Genomic DNA, 12,090 nt, shown 5'->3' with positions numbered 1-12,090 from the left:
ACCAAGGAGGACTTGGGTCTGCCGTCCACCAACTACTATGTTTACTATGACACAGACATGGACCAGGCGTAAGGCGCGTGCACGTGTGTGTGTGTGTGTGTTTGTGCGTGTGTGTGCCTGTGTGTGGCCGGTGCCTCCCCACATGACTCAGAGACTGAGCAGAGGATATGAAATGGGAGGAAGGGGGATATTTCCAGTTGGCACCTGCAAGTTTGTCATCCCAAGGCTGTGGCTCAGCTTCACCCATTCGGGGAGTCCCTAGGGATAAGCAGTCCTTGTGGTGGTGCTGCTGGTCCCGGTGGAGCGTGGAGTTGGGGTGAGGGGGTGGAAGGAGGCGCTGGGCAGCAGTAATACTGGCCCTGATCCCCAGACCGCTCCACCATGATCGTGCTCATACCCAGCGCCTATGAGTGGTTTGAGGAGTGGCAAGCGGAGCTGAAGGGAAAGCGGGGCAGTGACTATGAGACCTTCAAAAGCTCATTTGTGGAAGCCTCTATGTCAACAGTCATGAAACTGTTCCCACAGCTGGAGGGGAAGGTACGGGGTAAAGTATTTGGGGTGATGACGGACCTCATGGTGCCATTTCTGCCCTTTCCTTGAGACAAGGGAATCAGGACATCTGAGCCCCAAGACATCTGAGCCCCAGGGAAGGATAGGGCACCCACTTCCGCAGTCAGCATATGGGAGAAAGCAGAAGAGGGAGGGAAGCCAGGATCTCACGTTCCCGCCCACTCTTTGGCTGCCCTCTGTACCCTCAGGTGGACAATGTGACTGCAGGATCTCCACTCACCAACCGGTTCTATCTGGCTGCTCCCCGAGGTGCCTGCTACGGGGCTGACCATGACCTGGGCCGCCTGCACCCTCGTGTGATGGCCTCCTTGAGGGCCCAGAGCCCCATCCCCAACCTCTACCTGACAGGTACTCACTGCCCCATGTTGTCAGGACCTGAGCCCCTGAGCCTCTGTTGCCCAATGTCCTCTGTTCCTGTCCTCAGGCCCTGCTGTCCCCTGCAGCCTCCCATCCCCTGAGCAGGGCTGCCCGGGCAGGCTGTGGCCCTGGTCCTGATCGGAGCCAGCTCTGGGTGCCCCTCATGCGGAGGGAGGAGCACCAGGGCCCTGCCCTGGCCTGGGCCTGCCTGGGTGCACACTCAGGGCCTCTGCTCTTGCCTCCTAGGCCAGGATATCTTCATCTGTGGGCTGCTTGGGGCTCTGCAAGGTGCCCTGCTGTGCAGCAGCACCATCCTGAAGCGGAATTTGTACTCAGACCTTAAGGATCTTGGCTCTAGGATCCGGGAACAGAAGAAGAAGAATTAGTTCCATCAGGGAGGAGTCAGAGGAATTTGCCCAATGGCCCAAGGGGCATCTCCCTTGACTTACCCACAATGTCTGCATTAAATCCTTGCACACACAAAGCACTCTAATTTGGTTCTGATTCCTCAGGAGAGGCCTAGTTTAAATCATAGTTCTGAATCTGGGGCAATGAAACCACTGCTTCCAGGTGGGGCAGGTGACAGTCTGTATACATTTTGTAACATGCTGTCCCTACTAATAGGATATTGATCTGGATAGGGTGATGCCTCATGATGAGCAGCGCTCTGAATCCCTCACCCGTGCCTCCTAACTCAGTGATCGAAGAGAATATTCCATGGATCAGGTGGATTGAACCCCCAGCAGCGCTGTCAGCTCAAGCCGGTGGGTTCAGTTCTGTCCTGAGGCTTCTGCTCTCATTCACTTAGTGCTGTGCTGCAGAGTTCTACACTGTCAAGGAAAAGGGAGACTCATGAGGCTTAACTCAAAACCTGAGGATGGTTTTGGTTGCCGTTCCATAGGCTCAGAGAGCTCTAGACCCTTTTTGTGCTGGGTCCAGAGGCTCTTCAGAGGGCAGGAAATGCCTGTGTCTGGCCGGGTGTGGTTCTGGAGCTTTAGGGTAACAACAGGATCCATTAGTAGTGTGCATGTCAGAAGACCATATGCAATTCGTATGGAAGTTCTGGGTCTGTCTTCCTTATGATCCGGGTGGCATCTGGTTCTTGATGCGCCAGCGTCAAGACACCTTCAGAGAGCTCAGGACCTTAGCCTCAATCAAGCCTAATCCTCCAAATACACAGGGAAGGGTGACATCAGGAGTCAGAGCATTGGTAAGATGACTTCATTGTGTTGAGGTAGGCTACAGGGCATTCCAGACAACAGCACAGCAGGCGACAGCACGGGGAGGCAACAGAGTGTACCCAGCAATGGCCCAGCTACTGACTACAGCACAGGCTACCACGCTGGAAAGAGTCAGTTGGTATGAGAGTTGGTCAGGAGCAGAACACACAAAGCCAGAGAAAGTGTGCAAAGTCCAGAAATGGCATCGGCAATTTATTGGTACATGTGTGTGTTGGTGAATGAAGGGTCAAGAGGCATAAAAACGACCTTTCACTTATGTTAAACTGACATGCCAAAGGTCTTATTGTAGTTCGTCTTAAATGTAATATTAATAAATTTATTAAATCCATGGCTTTAACATTTGAAATTTATTTTGATGTCTGTTCAACAAAACAAAACTACATTGTGATGACATTTACAGAAGCTCAGAAAAACATTATGTACTGAAAAATACTTATCATTAGACCACATGAGCTTTAAAAAAATAAAGTTTAGAGTTAAGTTACAAAAAGCTGAAAATATAAAACACTGAAACAGTGGCCATCTATTAACTGAGAAAACAAGAAGAGAAACAATTTCAATCATCAATCATGTATCAAAGATGGAGTCTGGTGAATTAAAGTAATGTCTATCAGAAGGTGAGGGGCTAGCTTACTGTCAGTTTGACATACTATACACCTCAGGCCCAAACCCTTCACAGAGGAGACTAAATTCACATTGTGACTTGTGGAAATAGCTAAGTTATGTCACTGTTGGGTATGGATGTATCAAATTCAATCTCAAAATCTCTCCCCAGGACTCTTGCTCAAGCAAGTCATGACAAACGCAACCTCACTAACAGGCGTTTTCAGAAAATGGCCTGCAGAAGCACAGGGCCTGGTGCCTCACACAGCCTCCTCCACGCTGCAATGCGGTAGTTCTTGTCCCGCCCACAGCATCTGGCATCAGGTTACCCCGTACAGTCAAGGACCATAGAAGTCGCCAGCAGGGAAATTCCAGAGAGGTTTAGGAGTCTATCAGCACATGTGTCACTGGAAGCCATCATGGGGAAAATATATCAGAGCTTATGTAACTAGCTGTCAGGTCTTTCCCTATTGCCTTTTAGCCTTTCTACGTAGAGACTGGCCTTCAACTTGCCCTGAGCCCAGAAGTGAACTCTTTCAGCAATTCTACTCAGACATCTGCAGCAGGAAAACAAGTTCCTCTACTAACATCTATGACCGAAGCACAGATTTCTCTAACAGAAATCATCCTTCAACCGAAAGCTAAGCGTAGGAAGGGAAGCCCTTAGCTGACTGTAGGAGGTAGCTCTTGTGGCTCCACGTGCTCCCTACACAACCCTAGCTTGAGCAATGCCTCAGCCAGTTCACCCTCATCCACACAATCTCTAGGAAACATGCTTCAAATATTCTATCTTTGAAAAGACCACCATGCAGAAAGTAAGTTTTCCTTTAATGTGTGGTATTTTCTTCAGTGCAATTTCTAAAGAGAAACTTAAATCCTGTTGTATTCTTTCAACACACAAAAAATAGTACTTCTCAGAGGCTCAAAAGCTCAACTCTGTGGACTGACAAAATGTATGCATCAACTGCCAACCCTCTTGGTTTCTGAAACCAACCTTTTTCTTCCTGCTTTCCTCTTTAAGAGCAAAACCCAACATGTATTAGGTCACAGCAAGTGGTAGCCAGGAAAAGCTGTGGGACCCCTCATTTGAGTCACAACTATATGGCATGGAAAAAGAAAACATCTCTGCCAGAAGGAACTGAACTCTGGAAGTTCTAAGGAACGTCACCATGCCCAGCAGATAGGAAAGCACTGCCAAGGGCTGTGCCTCAAGAGCTTAGTTTTCTTGGGGAGATCAGAAAGACATCAGATCCTGACTGCCCTGTTTTGCTGAAGTTCCAAAATGAGTGGCCTGATGAACAGCTAGTGGAACTGAGGGAAAGAGTCAACTACTTGGGGTGGGGTAGTGAGGAAGGTGTATGAGGAAATGAGCTGGACCCTGAAGAAACAGGCAGATTGGGGAAGGTAGGAGAAAGAAGAGAAGGGAGAGAAACCTCACCAAAGAACCATGGGAAGCCAGGAAGTGGAGGGCACAGCCAGAATAAAGGCATAGATGGGCACCCCACAGGAGGGGCTTTGGCCAGGTTGGGATGCAGAGAAAGGCAGGAGCATGTCAGTCTACAGCATCCTGAACCCCAAATGGTCTGTAACTGGATACTCTAAGCCTTGAGAATTAGAGACCAAAGCTTCAGACCAGGGCAAATATTTTGGAAAGATCAGTCTTTCCAAGATTGAGCTTCTTTCTAAGAAGCTGGATAGGAAACCCAACTAATGTGGATCTGAAAAAGCAAAATTCAAGAGAGAAGCAAAATGAGTTGGGGGTGTGCGACAAGAGAAGCAAGGAAAATGGAAAGATTATAGCTAAGGATCTTTTTTAAAGAAAAATGGGTAAGATTTTGGTAATGAGAGAGAAAAAAGTCTGCAGTTAGGAATTCAGGTGACTGAAGATAGTGGACAGTAGGGAGAGGCAGGTTGATGGGTAGAAGAGAAGAATTCCATTCAGTGACAACCAAGCTGAACTATTCGACACCAGCAGAACTGGGTTCTTTAGGAACTAAGCCAAGACAAAGACTTGGGAATCAATCACTCACTCTGAGGATAAAGGTGAATGGCTGAGCAGACAGTCAAAGGTGTAGAGGCCTGGCTTTGAGGGCCTCTTCCCCACCAGCACAAGTTAAGGCAAAGGACCATTTGTCAGAGACATCAAGAAGGGAATTTCTATCTGGATGGTCAATAGTGTCCAGTTCTATCAAGGACAGGATTAAGTTTTGAGAAAAAGCCAGGGATTTGGTGATCTGATAACTGGTAACCTTTAGAAAAGTATAGTTGACAGACAGAGTTGGTCATGAAGAGAAATGAATGGCAACTTCCGGGAAGCAACTTACTGGAGAAGTTGAGAAGCAGGATGAATAACAAATAGCACAGAAGGGAACAGAAAAATCTGGGTGTCCATGAAGGTGGAAGGAAAGGAGCTGGTATAGATGGGTAAAACCAGAAAACATGAGGGGAAAGGCAGGGAAAAGGGAGGCAGGCAGGGAGAGGGTGGTCTTAGGGGATGCTAGAGGAGACTTAAAGAAGATTCTTCAGGTTGGTGCAAAGTAATACTGACACATCAGTACAGAGAATGATCCCAGAAGGGTAGGTGTTCATTCCTTACCTCCGTAAAGTAGGCTACCTGTCAAGAATGAAAATGCCAACTCAAAGCTACGGCCTGTTTTACGCAAAGTGGAATAAGAAGCATGGTCCTCTCTTCAGACTGCCTTGACAGCACAGAATTAATCTTATTTCTCTGACCTCCCAAGTTATTTGTATTTCCCTGAGATCAGCTCTGAAACAACTCTCTTTAGGCTCTCCACAATGTGGCAGAGCATGGCTAGAAGAGATAAACCTTCAAACAATAGCGAGGTCCAAGACACTACCCTCACTTATCCCAGGGAAACCCACAGAATTTCTTAAATTGTATTAACTCCTGACATGGCATGGAAGGAGAATTTTTAACAATTACCCTTGGCATCTTAGAGGAAAGGACCATTAAATACACTGAGGTAAAATGGGCAGAGAGTATGGTTAGTTTCTATTAATAAAGTAAGTCTATTTTGTCTGTTTTAGGCAACAAAGGCAAAATGGAGTTTTGGGAAATGTGGAAAATGTATCTCATAAAAGCCCTTTGGAAAAACCGCAGACCAAAACCAAAACCCTCCTTCATATTTTCTCACATGAAACATGAACTTGCCCTATTTCAAAAAGTTCCCACTGAGTATGATTGTGTGAAAGATCACACTATTTCAAATCATATTTATTTTAAAAATCTGTGATGGGACAGTGGTCTCACTGCCAGGAAGCCCAAGTTCTGTTTTATGCTCGGTACAACCAAGCAGAAGTTGAGAAGTCGATTCAATCTGTCTCAAGCTACATAAAATAATCAGAAAGCCAAGAAGAACTCATGCTAGACAGGTTAGACTTGCACACACAAAAAACCACTTTTTTTTAACCTGCTGTTTCCATTCACTGCTGAATGGAAAGAGAATTTGAAGAGAATTAGGTGTTCAAAGTAGCCATTTGCCTATTGGCATTTCCCCGTCTTCTGTGTCTTTTGTAGGCACATCCCCGCAAAGTAACAGGCTTTGGTAGAAAAGCAGGTCTACCTGCAGTTTTCCTCTAGGTCTGCAGACACAGTGGAAAGTATAACGCCACAGTCAAGGGCCAGCTTTCCTACAGAGCCCAGGCCCCAGGGAGGGCGGCCAGCAGCTCAACCTGCCTAGGCTGGGATCTCCCTTTGGTCATAGCTGTTTCCACATGCCCCTCCACTCACACTCAGAGGAGGAACGGATGGAAGCCACCAGCACAAATAAAGGGAACACAGGAGAACAATGTCACCAAAGTGCAGGTGCAAACCCCAAAGCAACCCCCTACCTCTGTCAGCCCAGACTTCCCACCAAACCCGAGAGGAGGGTGTCTCTTAGGTCACAGTACTTTTTTCTTCATTTCTTTTGATTTACAAACAAATCAGCAGGGAGGACAAAGTTCTCAAGGACAAAAAATCAAAGCTGAAACGAGAGCAGCACAATCCATTGGTGACGTTCATCTTTTTCCAGAGGAATATACCATACTGTTAAGACTTTGGGGGGGAAAAAAAGATCTTTTAGGAGCATTCAGAATTAAGATACACTGACCCACCACCACAGAAACAGCAATTAATTAAAATAATGGCACACAAAATTATTTTTAAAGTAAGTTTGAGATCAAACATACGCTTTCTAGAAAGATATACACTTGATGGAGAGACAGGAATCCTGGCTTCTGCAGCTTCGTACTCTTCTATAGTGTTGTGAATTACTTACACATGTTTTTTTGTTGGTGTTTTTTTTTTTTTTTTTTTTTGAGACAGAGTGGTGCTGTGTCACCCAGACTGGAGTGCAGTGGTGTGATCTTGGCTCACTGAAACCTCAGCCCCCCAAGTTCAAGTGATTCTCCTACCTCGGCCTTCTGTGTAGTAGCTGGGATTAAAAATGTGCGTTACCACATCCAGCTAATTTTTCTATTTGTAATAGAGATGGGGTTTCACCATGTTGGCCAGGCTGGTCTCCAACTCCTGACCTCAGGTGATCCACCTGCCTCGGACTCCCAAAGTTTTCAGATTACAGGCATGAACCACTGTGCCCAGCCACATGTTTTTTTAAAAATCATAAAAGGGGGAAATCCTTAAAGCCAATTATCTGAAAAGCTAGTAGACCAGAGCTAAATTGTGAAGCTGGCCTACTGGACTAGATAGCAAAGATGTTCTGAGCTCAGTGGCTCATTCTGTAGCTAATAATGAATTGTACAAGAGAATTGTGTTCCCTGTAGGTAGTCTGGGAACAATTCATAGTTGGGCCACCAATGATTCTTTGCCAATGTCCTCCCTGTTATGTTGAAGGCAGAAGGAAGGGTGCATGCTGGTAGCAATGCAGTGAGAGTAGTCTTCCTGCTTAGACAGGCTGTCTTTGCCTTGTTCAGCTCTGCTGCCATGGGGTGGAAGGAGGGCTTATCTCCCTGGCAGAGTAATGGATTGGTGGTACTCAGGAACTCCAGCCCATAGTGCTTAACCCAGGCTGACGTGGGAGTTGGAGGCCTATGTGCTTCTGGGCTTGTCTGTTTCCAGGGACTGCAGTCTAGCGCTTTACTACAGAAAGTATGGATCCAATGGCATCTGGCTTCACCTGGGAAACTTAAGAATGTAGAAATAGGCTGGGCATGGTGGCTCATACCTGTAATCCAAGCACTTTGGGAGGCTGAGGCAGGCAGATCACCTGAGGTTGGGAGTTCGAGACCAGCCTGACCAAGTCTCTACTAAAAATATCAAATTAGCTGGGCATGGTGGCGGCACCTGTAATCCCAGCTACTTGGGAGGCTGAGGCAGGAGAACTGCTTAAACCTGGAAGGTGGAGGTTGCAGTGAGCCAAGATCAAAATTCCCAAGGTGTTTCAAATGCCTGTTAAAAGTTTATGGAGCTCTGGTAGAATGCTGAAAGCTCAGAACTGGGAGACTAGGGGGGTTGCTATCAGGTCCTGATTTTGCCATTAACTTGCAGTAAAAAAAAAAAAAAAAAAAAAAAAAAAAGAGTGTTTCTGGGTGGGTTTATTTCTTCATCAGTCAAGGGAGGGAGCTGCTGTAGAGTATTTGAAGGTCTCTTCTAGCTCTAATGTCATAGATACGTGTATATAGATATTTCTAGTTTGTGGTCTAAAAAGGGCGAATGCAGAATGCAACAGCAACAGCACCCCCAGAATTGGCCATTGCTGCCATGGCAAATGCAAGCCCACTACTGGGTCCATCTGAGGTTGCCTATCCCTCCCATGGACCTGGTCCTCCTTCCTTACCTTCTGGTCCAAACGCTGGTAGTCACTGGCCTTTGGCCGCCGGGTGACTTTAGATCTTTTTCCTTCCAGGACAAAAGCAATGATCTAAGGACAGGAAAAAGAAAATGATTAACAGGTGGTTCTGTAATGACATAGTTCAGCCTCTGAAATCAGAGGCAGTCACCTGGTAGTATATTTGTTAATGACCTTGACTGCAGAAAGACCAGTACACTCACAGAGGTCTATTTAAACTGCAGCAATTTTAAGAAAGAAGCTAATCACATCAGAATCCTTTGTATTGCTTAATAGGAAATAACAAATAGAAAGCTGTCCAAGCTCTAGCATGTGGAGGGAGTCTGTATGATTTACTCAAAGGTACATAGTCAAAGATCTATCAACTCCTTCCCAGAGGGATCCAGGATAGGACATTCCTTTAAAAAAAATCATTATCAGAATTTCCTATCTACAAAGGTACTCTTTCACCCCACGCTGCTACACCAACAGCTATACTCTTTATCACTCTCATTTCACACCCAAGGTTACCCTGCATAATGAACACTTGGAGGTAGAAAAAGAAATGCATTTTTTTTTTTTTCTAGACAAGATCTCACTCAGGCTGGAGTGCAATGGCATAATCACGGCCCACTCAAGACTTGACCTCACACAGTCAAGCCATACTCCCAGCTGGGATGACACATGTGCACCACTACATCTGGCTAAATTTTTCACTATGTGTAGAGATGAGTTCTTGCTATGTTGGCCAGGCTGGTCTCAAACTCCTGGGCTCAAGCAATTCTCCCAACTCAGCCTCCCAAAGTGCTGGGATTACAAGCATGAGCAACTGCACCTGGCCAGGAATGTCCATTTTCACTAAAGGTCTTCCCCTCTATTCTTTATAGCCACAGGCCTCATGGCCAGCATTAATTGGACTCCCCAACTTTAAGCAGGTTACAGAAACTATCTTCTAAATTTTGGGGGCTCAATAAGAAATCCAGTAATTTTGTCATTAGAGTGGTTGCTAAGAAACAGACCAAACCCTGCTGAAAAAGTAAAAGGTGTACATGTCTGTGCAATTTCTGGCCTTTCTTCTAATTATTATTGATTGCAGAAAAGTCCCTGGACTCTTTGCTGCTGGTATCAAAGACCGAGTAATAGAAACCATTCTTTGTGTCACTGCTGATGGAAGACAGAACGTGGGGAAAGGAAGCTAGCAATGACGCACAGCCTCAGGAATGGAAACAGGATGGAAGGTATGTGCTCTCACTGTCCAGTACTCAGGTCCCCTGAGGCTGTGAAGGGCCTAAATTCAAAGTTACAGGAGGAGATGCCACATCCTAATAATGTCCTAACTTGGCTCCTAATGCAGTAGCAGAGGACACTCAGAGGACAGGTGACAGGTTGAAAACATAATTAACCAAACAAGAGTACAGAGGCCTAGCGGGGCCTGAGGAAAACTGAAGTTCGTCTTAAAATCCCCAACGCTCATGGGCAGAGAAGTGACGGGATAACCACCCACACCCAAGCTTCCAGAGTGCAGGAAATCCCACTCCCCTCCTGAAGGCCACTTTCGACTTACCTTTCGCTTGTTGTGATAAGCGATATAGAGGACAGCCACAAGAACGGCTGCAGTCACCAGATATGCAAAGAAGTGGCTGCTCTCTGCGCTGACACTTTCAGAGCTGTCCTTATAATGGTCATCCTTCTCCAAAAGTGTCCCATCACGGTTCTCGCTGGAGGCAGAACCGGACACCTTTTCTTTTTCTTCTTTGGGCGGTGAGCCCTCCTCAGGTCCTGTATCATCATCTTCAGCCTCTTTGGGCTCCACATCCTCAGTAGGCTCTGAAGACTTACTTTCTTCCTCCTGAGGGGGAGAAATGAAGTCAGTGTCCTCCCCAGATTTGGTTCTGAAAGCATGCGGAGAAAGCTTCCCTTTGTCAGCTAGCTGGTTTGTGTTAGCCTTGGGGAGCTCCTTGTCAGAGGGGTTGGAGATGGGCTTGGCGGGGTCTTTCCTGTAAGACTGCTCTGGAACCACCTTGCTAGAGCCGTCTTTTGGGGTCTGCTCCTCCACACCCGACTTGCCGTGTTCTGGGGTCTGGTCCTCCGCACCCGACTTGCTAGAGCCGTCTTTTGGGGCCTGTGAATCCACACGCGACTTGGCAGGGCCAAGTTCTGGGGTCTGCGCCTCCGCACCCGACTTGCTGGGACCGTGTTTTGGGGTCTGCACATCCGCATCCGACTGGCTGGTGCCGTGTTCAGGCGTCTGCCCGTCCGCACCCGACTGGCTGGTGCCGTGTTCAGGGGTCTGCCCGTCCGCACCCGACTGGCTGGGGCCGTGTTCTGGGGTCTGCCCGTCCGCACCCGACTGGCTGGGGCCGTGTTGTGGGGTCTGCACGTCCGCACCCGACTGGCTGGGGCCGTGTTGTGGGGTCTGCACATCCGCATCCGACTGGTTGGGGCCGTGTTGTGGGGTCTGCCCGTCCGCACCCGACTGGCTGGGGCCATGTTCAGGGGTCTGCCCGTCCGCACCCGACTGGCTGGGGCCGTGTTGTGAGGTCTGCCCGTCCGCACCCGACTGGCTGGGGCCGTGTTGTGGGGTCTGCCCGTCCGCACCCGACTGGCTGGGGCCGTGTTGTGGGGTCTGCCCGTCCGCACCCGACTGGCTGGGGCCGTGTTGTGGGGTCTGCCCGTCCGCACCCGACTGGCTGGGGCCGTGTTCTGCGGTCTGTATGTCCGCACCTGACCTGCTGGGGCTGTCTTTTCGGGTCTGCACCCCGGAACTCGACTTGCTGGAGCTGTCTTTTGGAGTCTGCGGCTCCGGATCCGACCTGGTAGAGCCTCCCGGCAGCTGGCTCGAGGTGGGGTGGTTGGAATCCCTTCCTGTAGAAGGAACTCCAGCTTCTTCTTTCTTGGCAGTTTCGGAGTCTGGGAGCGGAGCGGCTCCTGAAATACAAAACAAATTAGCAGGCCGGAACAAGGAACTCCTCAGAGCTGGAAGAGATCGGGGGCAGTGGGCGAATGGGGATTGTGGGGTGGGGCGGGAGCCGCTGGCGAGCGGAGAGGTGGGTCGGGCAGGGAAGAAGCGAGCCTAGATGGTGACCGCCCCATGTGAGAATGGAGGCTGGGGGCAAGAGTGGGATGCGGGGTGGAGGGTCTTACCCGCCGCTGAGATGCTCAGGAGGACCAACGCAACCACGAACCGCATCCTGCTCAGATAGCGCTTCCGTCCTCTAACGCTCCCGCGAGATCCGCGGATGGAGTCCCTCTCCAGCCCCGCCCCTGCTGCGCGCGCCTCTCCGTCTCCCGCTTCCGCCAGGTCAAGGGGCGGGGACTGGGGGCAGCTGCTGCGGCTGTTGTGTGTGTTCGCTTTTCGTTGCTGCGCTTACGGTCCCCGAGTGGAGAGCGAGCTTTATCTTCCTGGTTTCTCTTCACCACAGCCACAACAGACTGGCTCTCCGTTTTTCGTCCTCTCCGCCTCGTACTTCCTAGACCTTACAGGCAGAGCAGGAGCTCCTTCGCCTCGCCCACTGGCCGCGGGAGTGAGG

At 48.9% G+C, this 12,090-nt stretch overlaps 2 protein-coding genes across 3 annotated transcripts; one reads left to right on the top strand and one right to left on the bottom strand.

The window, feature by feature from the left end:
* The first annotated feature begins 367 nt into the window (after nucleotides 1-367).
* On the top strand, nucleotides 368-1,411 carry LOC100403605 (all-trans-retinol 13,14-reductase-like). The gene is made up of 3 exons (XM_008980415.3): nucleotides 368-537; nucleotides 759-918; nucleotides 1,174-1,411. Exons 1-3 carry the CDS (start codon nucleotides 382-384, stop codon nucleotides 1,311-1,313), a joined length of 456 nt encoding a protein of 151 aa, XP_008978663.1. The 5' UTR covers nucleotides 368-381; the 3' UTR covers nucleotides 1,314-1,411.
* Nucleotides 1,412-2,496: 1,085 nt separating this feature from the next.
* TGOLN2 (trans-golgi network protein 2) lies at nucleotides 2,497-11,777 on the bottom strand. Of its 2 annotated transcripts, none has more exons than XM_008980416.5 (4): nucleotides 11,705-11,777; nucleotides 10,125-11,488; nucleotides 8,570-8,653; nucleotides 2,497-6,828 (listed from the first exon to the last, which is right to left on the bottom strand). In XM_008980416.5, exons 1-4 carry the CDS (start codon nucleotides 11,748-11,750, stop codon nucleotides 6,823-6,825), a joined length of 1,500 nt encoding a protein of 499 aa, XP_008978664.3. In that variant the 5' UTR covers nucleotides 11,751-11,777; the 3' UTR covers nucleotides 2,497-6,822. The 2 variants fall into 2 exon arrangements, with proteins under 2 accessions (XP_008978664.3, XP_017819695.2); XM_017964206.4 differs by having other exon boundaries at nucleotides 2,506-6,846; nucleotides 8,568-8,653.
* Between the last annotated feature and the right edge of the window lie 313 nt (nucleotides 11,778-12,090).

This window comes from Callithrix jacchus, chromosome 14 (assembly GCF_049354715.1).
Source record: "Callithrix jacchus isolate 240 chromosome 14, calJac240_pri, whole genome shotgun sequence".
Taxonomy (NCBI): domain Eukaryota; kingdom Metazoa; phylum Chordata; class Mammalia; order Primates; family Cebidae; genus Callithrix; species Callithrix jacchus.
Note: the sequence above shows the minus strand (reverse complement) of the source record. Positions and strands in the feature narration are given on the sequence as shown.